This window comes from Zeugodacus cucurbitae, chromosome 4, assembly GCF_028554725.1.
Source record: "Zeugodacus cucurbitae isolate PBARC_wt_2022May chromosome 4, idZeuCucr1.2, whole genome shotgun sequence".
NCBI classification, from domain to species: domain Eukaryota; kingdom Metazoa; phylum Arthropoda; class Insecta; order Diptera; family Tephritidae; genus Zeugodacus; species Zeugodacus cucurbitae.
Genome location: NC_071669.1, coordinates 8,838,345 through 8,859,832, shown reverse-complemented (window position 1 = coordinate 8,859,832; position 21,488 = coordinate 8,838,345). Strand labels below are relative to the sequence as shown.

At 38.1% G+C, this 21,488-nt stretch overlaps 1 protein-coding gene across 3 annotated transcripts in view; it reads left to right on the top strand.

Moving 5' to 3' along the window:
• Nucleotides 1-21,488, top strand: part of LOC105210728 (uncharacterized) — a 256,763-nt gene that overhangs the window by 196,919 nt on the left and 38,356 nt on the right. For all 3 annotated transcript variants that reach the window (XM_054228975.1, XM_054228976.1, XM_054228974.1), the window contains 2 exons: nt 4,784-6,313; nt 11,173-11,303. In XM_054228975.1, the coding sequence (XP_054084950.1) occupies nt 4,784-6,313; nt 11,173-11,303 (1,661 nt within the window). The remainder of the gene's footprint in view (nt 1-4,783; nt 6,314-11,172; nt 11,304-21,488) is intronic.

Sequence of the window (21,488 nt, the reverse complement as noted above, 5' to 3'; positions counted from 1 at the left end):
TGACATTCGCTGTGTGTCTTGCGGCGCCGTCCTGTTGTCCAATTGTCCAAGTCCATATCATCCTATTCGGGCCAAAAATATTCAGTTATCATTGTGTGGTAGCGATTCCCATACACAGTCACGTGCCGGTCTTGATCATCACGAAAGAAGTATGGCCCAATGACACCGCTGGCCCCACTCAAATTTTTCCACTAGACGCTCAATTGTTGATCTGACAGGAAGATTTTGAGGACCATAAGTTAGGCATCGCGCTTTAAAGTTGAGGCCATTGACTTCGAATTTCGGTAGTAAATTTTAATAATTTCGACTCGTAATCTTTCCATGATGAAATGGCAAACTGAAGAGAAATGTCAAAAGAGCGGAAAGATATGGCGTCCTTTGCTGTCAATCGGCTAAAACATTGAAAAAACCATATAAGAATATTAGAATTTGTGCAGTTAATACTACTTATATTATGAAAACCTCAAATCACTAATATGCTCTTTTCCACTTGAATTTGATATCTCTTCATTTGTTCTACTGTATTTTCATGCCTGCATATAGTTTTCCCAGCGATTTTCCATAATTTTAGATTCAAAAAATTATGATAAAACAAAGTATACCCATTTCAAGGCCCGTAGCTGTACATATGCAAACCGACCTCCAGGCAAATATGTCAAGCAAATAAATGTGTATTACATACATTCACGTCTGTTGTTTTACCATCTTGCCATGCATTTTTGGGCAATCACAATTGCAATCATTACCTAGCGAGTAATGGGAGTGTGCAAATACACACACATATGTACATACACATTTATAAGTTTGAGTGTATGTTTAACATAAATATGTTATATAGCACACTCATAAATTTTGCGGTGTTTATATTTTTACTTGTCTGTAATTTGTTGGTGTTTTTCATAAAGGCATAATTAAAAGCTTGTCACTGCTGTGTTTTGTTATGACAGTTGGCCTGTTAAAGGGTGCCTTAGGTGGTTGAGTGTAGTTTTAGTTAGTTGGCCTAAATGTTTTTTGAATGTACAAATATGTATATGTATATATGTGTATCTAAATGGTTAGAGCGCCTAAAAGTAGGCTACATAATTTATTGCTTTTAAATGTAGTTGTAGTAGAAGTTTATTTGTTGAACCAACAATGAAGAATTTTCGTATAATTATTTATGTACAAGGAATAAGTTTCAAGGAGGAACTTAGTAAACTTCTATTTTACAGTTTTAATTTGTAGGTGTGAAAATATAATTGTAGATGTGGGAGATTAATTGTAGACTATGTACTACACTTTATACTAAAAATGTATCATGGATCTCCTCTAGCTCTGATATAAACCTACTGTGTCTTCCAATTTAATCACCCATTATTCATTGTAGCTGCACTTATGAGTACCCAAACTTAAGCGTGTTTATTTATGCAGCTTTTTAGCTGTCGCTCTTAACTTAATTGAAGTTGAAAAGTTTCTAAGCTCACACATAAAGCGTAACTTTTGGGATTACTTACTTCGATATGTGAGCTTGTTGAGATATTTATCAACTGTTGCTGCACAAAATTTTCGAATTTTCGAATATAAGCTGTGACATAATGCTGTTGATGAATAATACAGTTATTTGCTTAAACATATTGATAGCGTAAATTTTTTTTTCGTCAAGACGTCGACTATGGAAAGTTTGGTATGGGAACTTCAACTCCATTGGTTTTATAAAATTTTCAATTTCAAAAATATATTACAGTTCCTGCGTAATTTTTGAATTGAAATAACAGATAATGCCCAAGTCCTTTATATCGCCTTGTAAAATAACACTATACTACACTCGACTGGGTATATGTAGGACCAAATAATTTTTGTCCGAGAGATTGATTGCATTTGTCATATAAGCTTGAACGAAAAGTTGTATAATCCATTGAATTAAGATGGAAAATGTAGATTTTTGCCATATTTTGGATTTTTTGGAGCTATTTCCTGTAATTAATAATATTAATTATTAAAAAAAAAATCTTTTTCGAACTTCAAATCCAAATATTTCGATTTTTTAGGTTAACTTTAAAAATCGGTGAATATATATTTTTTTCTTATTACTCAAATATTACTCGGTCCAATACCCAGAAAAATTATTCCCGATCATTATAATTATAGACTAATTATGACCTCAAGTTTTTTTTTCCATATCTATCTTGGGAAACAGGGTAATTACCCGACAAACTCATCTGGAATCAGACAGTTATATATACAAACAATACCTAATCTTAAAGACCTATTTATATATATTGGTGTAACTTCTTATTTTGGAAACCTTTATGAAACTTTCATCTTCGAGAGCTTTTTTTGCCGTATTCAAAAACTTTATTTCTCTAAACTGTAACACGTCAGATCTACTTTTTATTTTGGGAAGCTTTAGGAAGCTACCATTTTCGAGAAGGAAAAAAAATGTTTCAGATTATTATCTCATAAGAATACAGTTCTTCAGCTGGTCGAGGAACCTTTTTTATTTGCCGTCTTCAAATACCATATTTTCTCTAAGCTTTATCACGACAGATCTACTTTTGGATAACCGAGTGTTCTCTTGTTCGAAAATTAGTTTTTGCTCACTGTAACCAAAAATGGTTTATTCGGTCAAAACTTTAAAGTCTGAAAATCGTATATGAGGTATATGGGGTTAGAGGAAATAGTAGCCTAATTTTGCGCCTTTTTGGCACAGAGGCACACATTTAGAAGTAATTTTCAATAGAATTAAAAAAAACCGCAAACTACGGTCCTCATATTCGATATCAGGAACCTTGAAAAGTTTTAGTCCGATTTCGGTGATTTTTATACGGATTATGCCACACTAGAAACTGGCGCTTAACTTACATACATATATATTATAAAGTCAACGAATCATTGGACTTCAAAATGGTGATATATGAGAGAGTTAGTTGTGTATTGATTCCGCCGTTTCCATTTTAAAACTATAGCATTGGAATGCCAAGGAGATGGTTCGAACCAAATTTCGTTAAAATTTGTCGAGTAGTTTCTGAAATATGGTTTTTGATCCAAAAATGGGCAGAGCCACTCCGATTTTGTTTACAAATTTGAGTGTAGCCCATGAAATTTATTTTTAGTAGTTTTCAAAATGACCTTTGTATGGGTGGTAGACTTAGTTATTACCCAATTTCCTTCATTTTTAGACTATATAAGGAAGTGCCTGAAGAAAACGACTCCTGAGAGTTTCGTTGATATAACTTTAGTAGTTTACGAGGTATGTACAAAAAACTTAGTAGGGGCGTGGTCCTGCCCACTTTCTCAAAAAAAAAATACATCCCGGTGCGATCCTTTGTATCAAAATTTACTTTCTCAGCTTTATTTGTGGCTTAGTTATACGTAGCTCTTTATAAGTTTTTGGTTATCGCCATTTTGTGGGCGTGGGAGTGGTCCGATTCCGCCTATTGCTATGTTGCAGTTTTTTAATACCCTCAGTCAAGAGTGGGTAATAGTAGTATCAACTCTTATAGGTCTAAGAGACCGAGAGTGCGTTATTTTGAGAAAAATACCGAATGGCCAAATATCTTATGAGTTATCACCGATACGAATTACCTTACGACGGATCACTTTAAACTCTGAAAGCATAGTTTCAATGTCGGTTCTCTTAAACTCTACTTGCCACAGTTCCTCATACTTTATTTACTCGAAGCAGCGAAGGGTTAAAGTAGCACTAATTCTTCTCTAGGAGTAGATATTTCTTATCAAGACTACATATTACACCGTTAAGTTTCTCCTCTGCCTCAAACACTGCGCTAGATTAATTTAATAAATTGTCCAAATGTCGCAAAGGGCACGTGTTACTTTTCATAATTTATTATCCCCAGCTATATTAAAACCTAATCCCAGCTCAAGCATGGCACAACTTAAAATAAATATTAGCTATAAGAGGCCACGGACAAATTACGTTAAGACACACTTAAAACATTTCAAGAAAATTGTATTACAATAAATTTTGATTTATTATTTCATAAAGTAGCAGAGATACTTAATAAAATTTTACAACAACAACAAACATTGAGTCAGTGAAATAATGCCAGTCACGTCGCATCACTCAGCAAGAGCTTACTGGCTACTACCTGGTGTAGAGCAGAGTACGCGTTGGCACACTTATGCTTAATACCTATACTTATATAGCACGGAATACGTTTGAAATTGCGCTCAACACCCTGTAAGCCAACTACAATTACTCATAACAACGCGCTACGTGCTCGTGTATTCATAAAATCTACCGATGACAAATGCAACACGAAACACACGGATATATATGAGGTTTATATAGAGGGTATATATGGCAAGGTACCTTGGTAGCGCGCCATTTGACACACAAACAATAGAAAAATCGCGCAGCATCCAATGTAAAAACAGAAGAAATAACGGACCGCAGCAGCGCAATAAAAGCCGTCCAAATGAATAAGAAGAAAAAAACAGAAATGAAGAGCAATACAAATAAACAAACGAGCGTGTAAAAGTAAAGGCAAATAAATTACGACAATTTATAATTTTTGCCAGCTTTTCCTTTTCACATTTCGCCCACAGCATTTGCATTAAATCTTTTTCATATTCTACGACACCATTTTATCTGTGAGCTCGCTTCTCTGCTTTTCTTTTTCCTTCCTTGTTGTATTGTTGTTGCTATTGTTATTGTTCATCTGTTGTCTCTTTTTCTTTTTCTCTTTTCATGCTGCGCTTCATTGCCGTATGCCGCCGTCATTACCTTTATCTGGTGGCCGGGAATATTTTGCATTGTCTGCATTGTCGTCGCCAACAAAAGGTCACGTGCTCGCCATACGAAAGGGTCGTCTCATGTCCCCGAGCTCATTCACTGCCCTAAGCGGTGATCTACACGTACAGATACAATTCAGCGGTGAAGATGTGGCTGCAGCCGGCAATGGTGTTGTGGTGGGCGTGGCAGGCGCAGGAGTTGGGGTTAAAGATGGCTGGACTGAAGTGGCGGCTGATGAAGCAAACGTGCGGAGCTCGACAACAACAGCAAATACGGCGTCAACAGCTACAATGACAACAACGACGACATCACGCACAACACATCCATTAGATGGGTTGGGCTACCGTCAAGTGGACGCCAGTGGCGTTGGTGTGGGCGTTGTGGAGAATACCATTACAAGCACTTTGGTAATTAGTAAAATCATTGATGATTTTTTGGATGCAATGGATGCGTCGCCGTCCTCGTCTGGTAATGATACGTCGCATATGCAGCATGCACAGTTCAATAGCAGCTTAACGAGCAGTTCGAGTGCGGAAGTGACAACGCCGACAGCGTACAATGACACCCACAATCAGTCAATGCCGCCGCCAACGAAAGTGTTGCAACGTCGCCGCAAAGAAGTCGTGCAGAACATACCGGTCTTCCCCGATCCGCGCCATAATGTCACACAAATCTCGGTGCCCTGTCAGACGTTTACACGCGGCGGTCTGTATGAAATGCAGGTCGTAACCAATTTGAAGACCACCGCGCCTGTAGCAGCATTGAATGGCAGCCACACTCATGAACCATTGCCCACCATGACCACCACAACACTGATGCCGGTCATCGATGAGCGCCTGCGTCAGACGCTCGATGTGCGATGGCCGAGCGCCGATATGCAAGTGACGCCGACACGCTTGCGCACCTATCCCGATCAACCGGTGGAGGTGGTGTTGCGCTTCCCCGAAGTGAATTGTGAGCGCGCTTGGCACGAGAGCAACTCGCTGGATTTACCGCAATTTTGGTTGGAGCTCATCTATTGCGGCAAGCAACGCAGCTGCAGCGATGTGTCACCACAGAATGTTAGCAAATCGAGCATTCTGTATATGGAGCAAGTACGCGGTTATCCGAAGCATAAGGTCGTGCAACTGGGTTGCGAACTCTTCGGTTTGGCCGGCAATTATGCCGTGCAGTTGCGTCCGATGGTGCTAGCGTCGAATGTGCCCATCACACGTCGCTTCCTCAGCGTCGATTGGAGCGATAAATTTGTGTTTAATGTTTATGCGCGCAGCATCTTCCCTTGCGATCCTCACACGGGCATCGGTGTGTTGTACGAGTATCCAGCTTGTATACTTGAGCAGGGTGATCGTGTGCGCGTTTTCGCTAAGCTGCGCGCTGATGTGGCATCACTGAAACCGCCCACTACGCTGCACTATGTTGCCGAGCAGCGTGTGGTGAAGAGTCATCATTCGCTCTACTTCAGCTGTGACTTGTTCACCGAGAAGTACGTGGAGTACTGCTTCGTCTATGTGAGTCAAGCGATCTCGGGTGCTGTCGCGGATGTGCGTATGGATTGTGTGCCCACATTGCCAGTTAGTGGTGAGTAGTATTTAGATATACTATCTATAGCAGCTTCTTAAACATTATAAAAATATATAAACTTGGACGGAATGATACGGATGGTGAGGGTTTTCTAATAAAAGTGTTTAGAAAATCCGTGACAATACATAAAAATCAGACTGATATTTATCCTTTTGTTGTTATTGGAAAGTGTCAGTGGGAAGTCACTTACTTTCACCAAAGTAAAATTCATTTGTCTCCCTTAGATCCGTGGGTTTTACGAACGATATTACTTTAACTACTAGTCCGACTGTAGGGATCTAAAGTTGAGGACGCTTAGTTTTTCATCTACTCTTAAACTTGTGGATTCTAATTTTAAAATTCATACAATCTAATTACGGATGGTTTTTATAAGAAGCGATACATTATGAGATTAGACACAATTCTGCAGATTTGTTACCGAATCTTGAAAATTAGGCTTATAAAAATATAAAAGATTTATAGATTTAGAAAAGGGATATTTTTCATAAATTTAAAGATTTTTTGTCGAGACAAGAAACCATTTCCCATATAATTTATGGCATTTCTTGGAAACAAGGGAATCTAGAATAGTCCAAATATCTGTTTATCCTAAACTGTAGATTATAGTCAAAAAGTGGTCTCTAAGAATAGATTGTTGGATCCATAGCAAGTCTATATGTTTGTTTTCTGGAGAGCTCACCTTATTATCAATGTGGTTTGAAGGATGTACGTTTTGATAACAGTTCTAAAATGTAAGAACATTTCGTTTGGTTAGAAATGGTCGATACTGTTTTTGAGATTTTTTGTGGTCATTTTTAGTAATGTTCTAGTTCAATTCCGTTGTTATTCAACGAATCTTAATTTTTAGGCATTATTCAAGAGGCTTTGCAATCACATTATTGATTATTGAGACAATTATCCTGATTCTTACTCCATAAAATAAAATAATTTCCATGATTTTTTTTTTTCGATAACGACTTTACTTCGTTGTTCATTACGAAGTTGCTATTGCTGTTACGAACAAACTAAAAGTTGGTAAATATATCTTAATCATACAAATTGATAATACTAAACCCTTCAAGAGTTAATTGTGACTCTTCTGGATTTCGGAGACTCTCTAAGGTAGAATATAAACAAGATATCAATATTCAAAAAAATTTTCGAATACTTTTTTATTTCAAGCTTTCCTTATTTTTTTCAATATAAAGTTGCTTTTGGGGTTCTTAATAATTGTTATTAGTGATGCTCAACCTACCAAGTGTTAGTTGTAACTCTTCTGGATTTCGTAGACAATCTAACGTAAAAGGTAATGGTTTAAACAACCTTTCCTTCTTTGTTCATTTTGAAGTTGCTTTTGGTGATACGAACCAACTAAAAGTCAGTAAACACTTCTTAGTCATTCTAATTGATGACGTTTAACTCTCCAAGTGTAAATTGTAACTCTTCTGGATTTCGGAGACTCTCTAACGTAGAATGTAATGATTTCGATGTTTTTTTTTTCAATAATGCAATCGTATTGTTGAGATGATTACATTCTGATTGATCTATGTATTTGCATAAAACTGTTCGATAATTTTTTTATAAAACAACCTTTCCTTCGTTGTACATTATGAAGTTGCCTTTATTGATACGAAAAAACCTGGGACCGCTAAACACTTCTTAATCATTGTAATTGATGATGCTGAACCTTCCAAGTATTAGTTGTAACTCTTCTGGATTTCGGAGAGCAACTACTTTGTTGCGATAACCCCTGATTGATCTATGTATTTTCATAGAATTATTCAATGATGTTTTTGTATACCGACCTTCCGTTCGTTGTTCATTATGAAGTTGCCTTTGGTGATACAAATATACTAGAGTTCGCTAACAACTTCTAAATCAATGTAATTTATGATTCTGAACACTCCAAGTGTTATTGTACCTCTTCTGGTTTTTGGAGACTCTCTATAATATAATGTTATTGAGATTTTTTTCTAAAATATTCATATAAGTCAAGTGCTCTTTTCAAATATTTATTGTATTCTTTAAGCAGCTTTCTGACACGACATAATTTGCCAAAAATATTTTAAATACTCATCATCATCTAGTTGTTACCCAGTTCTGACAAGTATTCAGCAAACATCCTTTGTTTGCAACATAATCCGTGTTGCATTCACTAACCTCTAATAGCTGTATGCACTAAAAATAGCGTGCGCTGCTGCACACTAAGCGCGATGAGAGCGCAATATCGAGACTCGAAATATGTCATATCTGATATAACCATATCAGATTGCATACACTATGCAGCATATTTGTAAAGTGATTAGAAGTACATGCATGCATGTCATATGCGCTGTCACCTACACACATGCGCTACTAACTGTGTGACATTAGATTACAATATTATTAGCTAGTGAATAACCCATTGAGTACTCGTGACATAAGCAAATATACACATACTCATACATGACTCAGATGCATTCGCGTTCCTAATCACTATGCACCTACTTGTGCGCTTGTTGTCAGTTCGTTGACTAAAAGCGTTGAGTATTTGCAACAATGTTGCTTATTTGTTTTTGCAACAAACCCTCTCACACACACAGAGATACCTACATACGCAGATGTGATGAGACGTCCATGTAAATGGCAACGAATTTAGGTCATTATGGACAGAGTCAAACAATGAAAATTGCTTGCAAATACTGTTGTATGCATGTGTGTGTGTGTGTGTGGGCACATATTATTATTGCTATCCAGTTGACAGTTCGCGAATGCAGGGCAAGCGCACAAATACGCGTATAAGCCCTTGGAGGCAAATTGACAACGTCAACGTCAGCGGATAATGGAAAGTCTACACACATATACATTGAAATAACGGTATCTAACAACACATATATGCATTGTATGTATGTATGTAATCACTCATTCGAGTGCTTTCATTCATATTTGTTCGCATGTAACGCATTTGATTATGTTGGCCTCGAGGGTTGATGATATTGTTAAGATTTGTTGGCGTTCTTGTTGTTGCTTTTGCATTATATGCACTCTATTGTTAAATGATGTAAAGCTGCCAACATCAACGCAGCGCCATCAATACAACAATACATTATTTTCCCCAGTTTACTTGTCTGCCACATTATGGCCCGTCGTTACTCTTGGTCTGCCACACTTGTCTACATATTTAGATAGCCGTCATATTACAAGCGCATTGCGGCATGTGCGGGGGTTGTCAGGCAATTCCGTATAATTTACTCGCATTCTAAAGCATCGCGATTGAATTTTCGGGATCCCGAATTTTAATAGCTTAAGTTAGGTTGAGGGATAGATCTTCGCAACTGCAGATATTCGCACTTAGATAGATTCAATGTCTTTTGTGATACACGATTACTCCTGACGGATATCTAAGACCCGTATGATACGACAAAGGGACACTATTATAAATTCCTTAAGTCGGCGAATGTCGCGTGCAGTCACTTCACTGGGTTCGCCGTAGATGTGCCTACCGTGGTGCTTCAACCTAAGTCTGGCGAATGCTGGACATTGAAAGAGGAAGTGCAACTAGCGTCTGACGTGATTCCAAGCCACCACACCAATGATTGTCGAGTGATGAGCCAGGCCAGAAAGACCTCGCTACTGCAGAGGTGCTGGTTGTTCTCCAGTGTTTGGCGAGCTCTCTTGAAGTCGGTGAATCCAGCGCTCTAACACAGGTGGACCACGGACCACCCACATGTTTCCACTCCGGCGGGAACAAGCTGATCCACTTTGCAGTTTCCAGCGATTCCGCGGTGGCCGGATACCCATACAAGTCGGATTACAAAGTAGTTCGAAGCTACTGATAACGATGTTATACACTCTCTCACTAGCTTAGAGCGTACTGTCATCGACTTCAAGGACAGTATTGCCGCTCTGCTATCGGAGTGAATACACACCTCTTTGAAGGATGCTACCTTAATGGTTGCCACCTCTGCCTGAAAGACGCTGCAATGGTCCGGCAGCCGAAACTGAAGTAAATTGAGAGCTTTCGACAGAAGACTCCACCGCCTACCTTCCCCTGAGCTTCGAGCCATCCGTGAAAAAGTTCACTGCGCCTCTTCTCCATTGGCTTCTCCCCTCCAACATAGCCTTTGAAGGTATGTGCGCAGTGAAGAAACCGCTGGGGGATGGCACCGCGTTGCAGTGGTCTACGTCAGGCATTCACGCTAAGTGACAGAGGATTTCAGAGTGACCGTCTTTCGGACCCTTCATGTACCCAGCCTCAATGAGGGTAACAGCGACCTTTGCCAATATGCACCAAAGCTACTACATCCACAGGTACAACGTTTGAAATGGCATTTAGAGCCATGGTTGGTGTTGTTCTCAGAATCCAATGAGAAACAGAGAAAAGAAATCCCGAAAATTAATAAAAAAAATTAAGTGAAAAATGAACTCCGAAAATTTTCGGGATTTCGGTATAACTGTTACATTTAAGATATAAAATTTCGGTATTCACATAACTAACCCTACTTGACTGCTCTGATGTGTCCCATTAATCGCACTTGTTAGATTGTTGCACCGTTCATGCTACAGCAGCATTTTTTCGTGCGTTCCTCTGCCCCATTCAGCGCATATCGATAGCAATAACAAATAATGATAATAAAAATGTGTACCGCATATATCGTATTTAACATTAATAATGCAAACATTTTTCTTCTACTCTTTTTTATTTACTGCTACGCTGCTGCCAACACATCACATTGTCAACCAACCCGTTACGCTTGTTTTGCTGCCGCCTACTGTGCTGCTGTCATCTTCTTCGTCACGTTTCTAATCACATTGCATGGCTGAATCGTTTTTACCGCTATGCGTCTGCCCAACGCTTAATGCTATAATGCCACAACCGCTTGATCGCTTTATGACAGACTCCGACACTGGTGGCTGGGGACCGTGGAGCGAATGGACACCATGCTCGACGAATTGTCTGGGTGGCACGCGTAATCGTTATCGATTTTGTGACTCACCCCCACCGCGTTATGGCGCTAAATTCTGTGAAGTAAGTACAATTCAAATATGTAACTAAACGCGAGTAGAAATAGTCGTACAACTTATAGTTAGTCAGCGCTAGTCATGCGGCCAACCGACCGACCCACCAAACCAAACAATCGACCAAACAACTAAACAAACAATGAGTTAACCAACCAACTGATCCAGCGACCAAGTGACAAAGCCACCCCTTAAATGACCATACTTACCGCTGCTGCTGCTGCTTGCAACCAAGTGTGCCGGGCGTCTCTGCTGCCGTATCAGCGCATCGTTAGACCACTTTGCCGCTTGGCCAACCATTGGCAAATGGCATTCTGTGGTGCATAATTTAAAACTTTTCCCGCGCGCGTTTAGTTAAGTGATTTTATTTTGCTCTACTCGCCACTGTACACACACACGCACCCACACACTTGCGCTCTCTCACTGTTTATATTTATTTTGTTTTTGTTTTTGCTTTTGTTTTCTGTTTGTCGGCATCTTTTGTAGCGCTAAACGCATCACATTACCGGCATTTGTTGTGGGTAAACTTTTAAAGCACGATAGTCTACTTAGATTCCAGCGGCAGCGGCAGTGGCAGCTGGGTTGCAGCAGTTCCCAGGCAGCGCGCAGGTTTTGTCCCCTGTCCATTTTGGCTCGTAAATCGTAAATTTATAGTTGCAATTTAAGTTATATATTTAAAGTTTAATGGCCACAATCAGTGGTGTTATATATAATCCAATAATTGGACACTTTGGCGTTGTTCTATTGTTTTGGTAATGAATGGCGGGGGTTATTTGTGTGCGCTTAAATTTAGTGGTGACTGGTTGTTACGCTGATAAGCAGAAACAATGAATTTCGGGAATATGTATATGAAAGATTTAAACAGGATTTAATATTAGGGGATTTTGAGGAAATGGAGACGCATTTTTATAAAATTTCTAAATTTATAAAAGTCCTTAATATGAAACAGCGTCGTAAAAGAGATAAAAGATTTGCACCGAAAATGTATTTTATTTATGAAATAATTGTTTAAAATCTCCACAAAATTATTCAATATTTCTTCTTTAATTATTTTTCAATTTGAATTCATTTAACATTAGGCGTGTTTTATTTGACCACCAGAAGCTAATAGCTAAATCGTGGACAAATAAAACGCATTTAGCTTATTTCATATCTTCGCTTAAAAATGAATTGTGTTGGCAATGCTTGCCCGAACTCTCAGGTGAAATGTAATTTATTTGAAAAAAAAAAGTTGAATTTATAAATCAAATTTCCTTTTGTTTACCGCTTTTCTATAATATTCTGAGCTTTTAAGGAATCTACAATTCATTATTAGATCCGGGATGGTCTAAATAAAAAAAGTTAAAGTTCGATAAAAACCCAACTATTGTGAATGAAAAAAAACGATGAACTGGCAATGCCTCTAGTTCAATATACAAGCTATGATAGCTTATTCCAAGCCAACATAATTATGTTGGCTAAGTCTTCCATACCAAATAAGCTAATAGCTTAATTTGCTGGTCAAATAAAACACGCCTATTGTTGGAGATCCTAAATGTAGGCAACATACTACCTATGCTTGTTTTTATAAACTCCTCAATACGGAACATAGAAGTGGTATCAGTAGGATAACAAAACCCAAAAGAAAACGCTTGGTATTTACCTTTGTTTTAATATTTATATAAAATTTAAAATTTAGAACAAACGCACTATTTACAATACCTATATATATGTATATATATATTTGGCGTAGGAACCGCTTTAAGCGATTATAGCCGAATCCACCAGAGCGCGCCACTCATTCCTCCTTTTTGCTTTTTGGCGCCAACTGGAAACACCAAGTGAAGCCAGGTCACTTTGCACTTGGTCTTTCCACCGGAGTGGAGGTCGTCCTCTTCCGCGGCTTCCTCCAGCGGGTACTGCATCGAATACTTTCAGAGCTGGAGTGTTTTCTTCCATCCGTACAACATGACCTAGCCAGCGTAGCCGCTGTCTTTTTATTCGCTGAACTATGTCAATGTCGTCGTATAAATCGTACATCTCATCGTTCCATCGTCTGCGGTATTCGCCGTTGCCAATGTTTAGAGGACCATACATCTTGCGCAAAACCTTTTTCTCGAAAACCCCAAGAGTCGTCTCATCGGATGTTGTCATCGTCCACGCTTCAGCGCCATACATCAGGACGGGAATAATGCCGACTTATAGAGTTTGATTTTGGTTCGTCGAGAGAGGACTTTACTTTTCAATTGCCTACTCAGTCCAAAGTAGCACCTGTTGGCAAGAGTGATTCTGCGTTAGATTTCAAGGCTGACATTGTTGGTGTTGTTAATGCTGGTTCCCAGATAAACGAAATTATCTACAACTTCAAAGTTATGACTGTCAACAGTGACGTGGGAGCCAAGACGCGAGTGCGCTGACTGTTGGTTTGATGACAGGAGATATTTCGTCTTGTCCTCATTCACCACCAGACCCATACGCTTCGCTTCTTTATCTAGTCTGGAAAACGCAGAACAAACAGCGCGGTTGTTGCTTCCGATGATATCAATATCATCGGCATACGCCAGGAGCTGTACACTCTTGTAGAAGATTGTACCTTCTCTATTTAGTTCTGCAGCTCTTATAATTTTTTCCAGCATCAGGTTAAGGAAGTCGCACGATAGTGAGTCACCTTGTCTGAAACCTCGTCTGGTATCGAACGGCTCGGAGAGGTCCTTCCCGATCCTGACGGAGCTTTTGGTGTTGCTCAACGTCAGCTTACACAGCCGTATTAGTTTTGCGGGGATACCAAATTCAGACATCGCGGCATAAAGGCACCTCCTTTTCGTGCTATCGAAGGCAGCTTTAAAATCGATAAAAAGATGGTGAGTATCGATTCTTCTCTCTCGGTTCTTTTCCAAGATTTGGCGCATGGTGAATATTTGGTCCATTGTAGATTTTTCAGGTCTAAAGCCACACTGATAAGGTCCAATCAGTTCGTTGACGGTGGGCTTTAGTCTTTCACACAATACGCTCGACAAAACCTTATATGCGATATTGAGGAGACTTATACCACGGTAGTTGGCGCAGATTGTGGGGTCTCCCTTCTTATGGATTGGGATTGGATTGGATTTACAATACCTAACTATTCAAAATATTCGTCTGCTTTTAAGTACACCTGAATATTAAGTTGCCTATATCTAGACTGAAATTTCATTATTTAATCTGTCTATAAAAAGAGTAAGGAAACTCTGCTAAACTAGAAAAAATCGATATCTTAAGCTTAAGCTTTGAAGGTTTTTGACTCTTTTATTGTCTTTTAAGGGGTTAGATGAGTTTCAGAGGCTAAAAGTAAGGGTATTTTTTTTTTTTTTTTAATATTTGCCATCATATATCATTTAAACAATTCAGCGTATCAAAGATACGTATTTAAACTGTATTTTGCGAAATTTTTATTTACAAATTCCGAAAACTCAGCCGTTGGCACCTCATCTCTCATGTATCCAAAAAAAAAGGTCTTGCGGTGGACATCATAGCTCATGATTGGTTCATCTAATCACAATAAACCAAAAATGTTTCAATAATACATCTATTAGTTAGAGAATGAAGGATAAAAAGAAAATATTGAAATTTTAATTTTTGACGGAATTTTTACTAATTTTTTTGGTCAAAATGTCGCCATCTATTGGTCGAAAAAAATGGTTGTAATAAAGATATAAAAAATCCTTCGTTCATTAACTGGATAATGTTATTCCAAAGATGTGTGCAAAATTTGAACAAAATCGATTCATAACTTTTCGAGAAATCGTGTCTACTGACTTTAAAAGTTGTATTTTGAGATAAATGCGTTTAAAGTTTTATATTTGTACTGATGTGGCCTGATGGGCGGAACTTCCAAAGGGTATATCTCTTAGAATATTACTCGGATTGACTTGATATTTTTGGATAATATTTTAAACATACTGTACTATTTACGACTGTTTTTTTTTTTAATTTTGAAATTTCGAAACCCACCTAACTTCTTAAGTGTGGCAGTTTCTTGCTAGACAGGAATATCATAATTTAATCCAAAGAGTATAAGTTTAATATGATTATTAATTAAGGATGTTATTCTCATTGTATGTTATTTTATATATCACGTGAGGAAAATAATTTCTTAAAAAGAATTCCTAAAGCTTGAAAACATTTCTGGTAAATACGTTTTCTTTATGCCGATATACCCTTTATACCCTCCTTTCGGCGGTTGTTCCCTTCAAATGTTATTAATGAAGTCTCAGTCTGATGGTTACTCAGACTCGTTTTAATCAGTTATTTCTTTGCAAAGCTAAGCTTCAGTATTTGGTCTAAAAATCAAATCTTTCTTATATAACAATAATATATACGGATTGTTTTTGAATCCGCTGATGGCTCCAGATATAAGAAAACTATTTTCTTGACGGTTTCAAAGAGACCCTTCCAACTATAGCCGTCTCAATTGGTGGTATATGTATGTATGTATCATTGGGAAAGAAACAAAATCTAATGAGCTCAGACCTTGTGAACTCCTTGAATTGAGAAATTGTTTCGATGGGAATATCGTCTTAAATTGTTTTGATTCTTGAAGATTATTTCACATGTTTTGGCTTGCAACAGCACACCTTTTCTGCTCCTGAGGGCTTCAAAACTATTCTTTAGTATTAAGGAGTGATAGTACATATAGTAGATCCCTCGAGAGAGCTCTCCAACTTAATTTTGTTTGTATTGAATTATTCGTTCAAAGTCTTCAAATTTTAACATAAATACCGACCATTTCGACGTCCACAAATTTTTAGCGAGTTTTGATTTTATATATACATATATCTGTCATCCAGTTTACCTACCTCTGAGGTCACCCTCGTAACGTAACTCAGTTTCACATTCAAATAACCAACGCAACGGACAATATATTTACGATTTTAATTTAAGTTACTCAAGCAAATGAACTAATTACGCTCTTGCACTTAATTGCCAACGACAAACTGTGTTGAGCCAAGAAAAATGGAAATTTCACAAAGCAGCAAAGTTTTACAAAAACTTATGACGCCATAGTTAATTACACGCTAAAACTTCGGTTTTTCAAGCTTCCGCTTGATACCATTAAGTGGAGGTCACTGTACCGCCAAGAAGAACAAGAACAAGGCGGCTCATAAATAGCGCCTATACTTTTCTAGAGAGTTGAGAAAACGCATAACAAAACACTTTGTAAACTAGTATAAGTGTGTCTGTATAAGGAGGTTGGTTTTGGTTGGCGTCTTGGCGGCACAGGGTGGTGCTATTGAGGAAGTAAGTAATCATAAAGATTATAAACTCTGTTGAAAGTGATTACAGCAGTCATAGTAGTGTCTGTGGTACAAAACAAAAGTGTGGTGAAGTGAGGGGTAAAAAGCAACAACAACAAGCAGCAGATTGTCTTTATCTTGAATGAAACCAGAAAAAAATGAAATAAAGAAATGTGTAATAACTCTACAAGAAACACGACAACATCGAGTGCGAAAAAACGCAAAAAATCATAATGCATCTTATGTGATTTGCGTGTGTGTTGTGAGCGCAAATATTTTACTAGGTAAAAGTAACAACAACAACAGCAATAACTCATTGTTGCTGAAAATGAGTTTTTTGCGTGCGAAACAAAAGCCTACAATAAAAACAATGGCAAATGATAAGGAGCAACTGACAAGCTTAATATATTGTACTTTCTACACTTACTGGTGTTGTCGTTGTTGTTGTTTTTATTTATACTCTCGCAACAAAGTTGCTAAAGAGAGTATTATAGTTTTGTTCACATAACGGTTTTTTGTGTCACCAAGAAATAAAAGAGTTAGATATGGGGTTCTATATATATAAATGATCAGGTTGACGAGTGGAGTTGAAATCCGGATGTCTGTCCGTCCGTATGTCCGTGCAAGCGAAAATTGAGATATCTTAATGAAACTTGAAACACATGTTCCTTGGGACCGTGAGAGGTTTGCTTGGGAAAAATCGGACCATTGCCACGCCCCCAAAATGCCGTAAACCAAAAACACATAAAGTGTCATAACTAAGCCATAAATAAAGTTAAAACAGTAAAATTTGGAACAAAAGATCACACTAGAAAGGGGCATATTTGAATGTAATTTTTTGGGGAAGTGGGCGTGGCCCCGCCCAAATCGGTTATTTGTATATATGTCGCAAACCAATGAAGCTTTATAAACCAAACTTTCTGCAGTCGATTATTTTACGTCCCCACCACCCACCATGAAAATAGTTGAAAGCGGATAATAACCACGCCCACCTCCCATACAAAGGTTTGGTTGAAAATTACTAAAAGTGAGTTAACTCACTAACGAAAAACGTCAGAAACACTAAATTTTACAGAAGAATTAGCAGAAAGAAGTTGCACTCAGATTTTTTTACAAAATTAAAAATGGGCGTGGCCTCGCCAACTTATGAGTCAAAAACCCTATCTCAGGAAGTATTCGACAGATTTCCATGAAATTCGGTATATAATATTTTCTTGACACCTTGATGACACGTGTGGAAAATGGATAAAATCGGTTCACAACCACGACAACTTCCCATATAACTTAATTTTGAATTCCATCTTATTCCTTCACTTTCTAATATATACATTAGGAACCGATGAAGATAGCGAAATAAAACTTTACACAAATACTGTACAAGATCTGTGGCACTATTTGTGAAAAAATTGTCGAAATCGCACTATAACTTTTCAAAGCCCCGTATTTCGAATATGAAGAACTCAGTGCCCTATGGTAATTTTTCACTGAAAATTTCGGTAAATCTCTCAGATATCTTAATTTAATTCAGAGGAAATCATTTTCTTCTAATAGTGTGTCTCTGTACCAGTAAAGGTTAAAATCGGGTCATAACTTCGCCTAGCTCTCATATACCTAGTTATAGGATTTTCAAAAATACGATGAGCTTAATAGCTTATAAATCGATTAATATGTGAAATATCTTAGATATAATGTATGGTGGTGATGAAAATGAGTTCAATCTGCTCAGGAATTACCTCAGCCTATATGCTATATATAATGATTTTCGTTTCTCTATTGGACTTTATGCCGTAGATATGGTTCAAATTATGTGTTTTCTTAATTAAAATATAGCAATAAATTGCGAGAGTATAAAATGTTTGGTTGCACCCGAACTTAGCCTTGACTTACTTTTTTTTGTTTTTGTTGTACACTATATTACATATTTGTTGTTGTGGCACTACATTTTTGCTGTGTTAAAAATGTTGTGGCGACGCCAGCTAGCGCTACGCTTTTATAATAGTGGAGCTCGGCCTTTTGTTTTTGTTTTTCCTTTTTTCTCTTTACATTTCCGCCCGCGCAGTGTTGCATTTGTCTATATGCGGAAATTATAATTTCGCGCCTCGCCAACGCAATGCTGTGTGCTACGGAGCCATATCAAAAGCTGTCAGTTGTTGGAGTGCCAGAAGGCGTGAGGTGGGGTGGGCTGAGGTGGTTAATAACAAAGCGGTATCAGTCGTGTATATATGTATGTGGGTGGCGCCTGAGCGTTAAAGGCCTGTCATAAGGCGATTTGTATGGACCAGCAGCAGTAGCAGCACCGGCAATGATAGTTCTTTGACGCATTGTTTTTGTTTTGCGAGCGCATAGTGCGGGCTTGCGGTTAACATTGTTATGTTGTACGCTTATTGTTGTTGTTGACTGTTCAAGGTACACATATATAAAAGCTTATTTATATTTATTATATATGTATATGTATATGTGTATTTATGTATGTATGTGTGAGTATATATTGGTGCTTACTCACAGATAGTTTATGTGCCTTTAGGGAAGGTGTCAGCGTTCCAACACTTGAACTAGATTGTGTTGGGAATTTACGGCGTAACGGTTTTTTTTGTTTTTTGCAACAAACAACAACAAGAACAACTACAACTAGTTGTTGAAGTCGTCTTTTAGCCATAAACCAACACACATACCCCCACATACACCTACAAAACTTGTTTTATTCTTCCACCATAAAATAGAGTTTTTAGGCGCACAGGCATCCAAACACACACAGTTGGTGGCACAAAATCAACAACACCAACATCAACAATGATAATATTGAAGACAACATCTTTGTTACGCTTGAGGGCAATGTCTGTCTATGCATGGCAGCAGCTCAAAGCGGTCTTTTCTACGCTACGCCTCGGCGCTCATAAACGGGTGTTGCTGAGTAGCGCGTATTACAACTTAATACAAATAGACAGGCATACATATATGCTTACATATATGTTTATCATTCATATATATATATATATATATATCTACATATGTGCGCCTTAAGCCTTTTGTGTGCCGTTGTCTGCATGTCAGCATTGTTGGCGTCGGTGGAGATATTTAAAATTATTACGAGAAAAGCTGTACGAAAGTTTTCCCGTAGTTTTTAGTGCAAAGCCATGTTCGCGCATATCAGTGCAGTGTTGCAGCGCCGAGAGCAAGTAGTTCAAACTTTTAAGTGGCTATGCCATAAATGGTCGGCGCACGGTTGGACGGACAGTTGAAAGGTGTTACAGTGTTCAAGGAATTTCATTGTGACTACGTAGAATTTCTCAATAAATAGTTTTAGGTCTAATTAGGCTCGCATCATGCAACTTTCTAGATATTAAAGGCCTTGTGCATTAAGCTGATTATTCAAATGTAGTCATTTAATCATCCTCAGTATACTTTAAAGTATTTAAAACGACATCTTCTTCCTTACCAGAAGGAGTTGGGATGCTTGAAATATTGTTCATATCCAGACGTGACGATTCTTTGCAATATTTCTGCTTCTTCTCTCCATTTGCCCTTGGTTAACATAGTTGTAAAATAAAGTATTGTTCTAAATACTCCTCCGTGCTTTCGAGTTTGCAGAACGGTCATGATAGTATTTCAACTACAGAAGCCGTATTCCTATGAAACATTCTCCAACTCCGAGATGCTTTATCTTCAAGCTTACATCCAGACAGAGCTACCTTGCCTTTATATGTCATTCTAAGAGTTTTAGAACCATGGATATTGCCAGCAAAATGAAATATTGACCTCTTTTCATCTTCTTCTCCTCAATGTGATCTTCCTCAGAATCTATACTACTTAAAGATCCACACTTATTACATCTTCCCCTTCATTACTTTATCAAAGAAAAAATTATTGCTTCTATTTTACCAAGTCATGTGTCGGTTCCTTATAAAAGAAATCCTATAACCCGACTAATGAAGTATTACTATAGGCGACGAGTGAACATCCGAAACAACCGGATCATTAGTTCAAATTCAGACGGAAAGTAGTATATAATAGAAAAAGAATTCGCAATCTTTACCGGCTCTCGGGCAACCCTGTGAGTTGATTTTTATATGAAAGGCCTTCTCCTAAAAACCAAAAACTGTTTTAAGTTATCCATAACACCGAATAACCAAGAGACTTCCCAGAGACTGTTAAAGAATTTCTACATAACTAACAGCTTTGAAAATAAGAATTGGAGATCCAAATTGCCAATTTTGGATTGATCTCGCCTGGATCGTCCCAAAACGGAGATAGCGATAATATCTTGTACCAAATACACAGTTACCGAATACCCAATTACTTCCCTCTAGAGCTCTTTTACATACATACGTATTTGTTAAATCGAGGTTCCTTGTTTATAAAGAGACCTATTCTAGAAGAATCCCGAAGATGAAGTCCATCAATGCAGAGTCACATAACCCTTTCATTGACTAAACACTACGCTTGGAGTATTGTTTTGGTTCAGCGGGTTTTAATACCCCTTAAAATTTCAACAGCTCAAAATTAAAAATATTCTTCTTCTTCTTCTTGACTGGCGTAGACACCGCTTACGCGGTTAAGACGAGTCCACAACAGCGCGCCACGTATCCCTCTTTCTGGCAGTTTGGTGCCAATTGGTTATACCAAGCGAAGCCAGGTTCCTCTCCACCTGGTCCTTCCATCAGAGTGGAGGTCTCGGCTTCCACCAGTGGGTACTGCATCGAATACTTTCAGAGCTGGAGCACTTTCATCCATTCGAACAACATGACCTAACCAGCGTAGCCGCTGTTTTTTTATTCGCTGGACTATGTCTATGTCGTCGAATAACACATACAGCTCATCGTTCCATCGTCTGCGGTATTCGCCGTTGCTAATGTTTAAGGGACCATAAATTTTCCGCAAAACCTTTCTCTCGAAAACTCCTAGTGCCTCATCGGATGTTGACATCGCCCACGCTTCTGCACCGT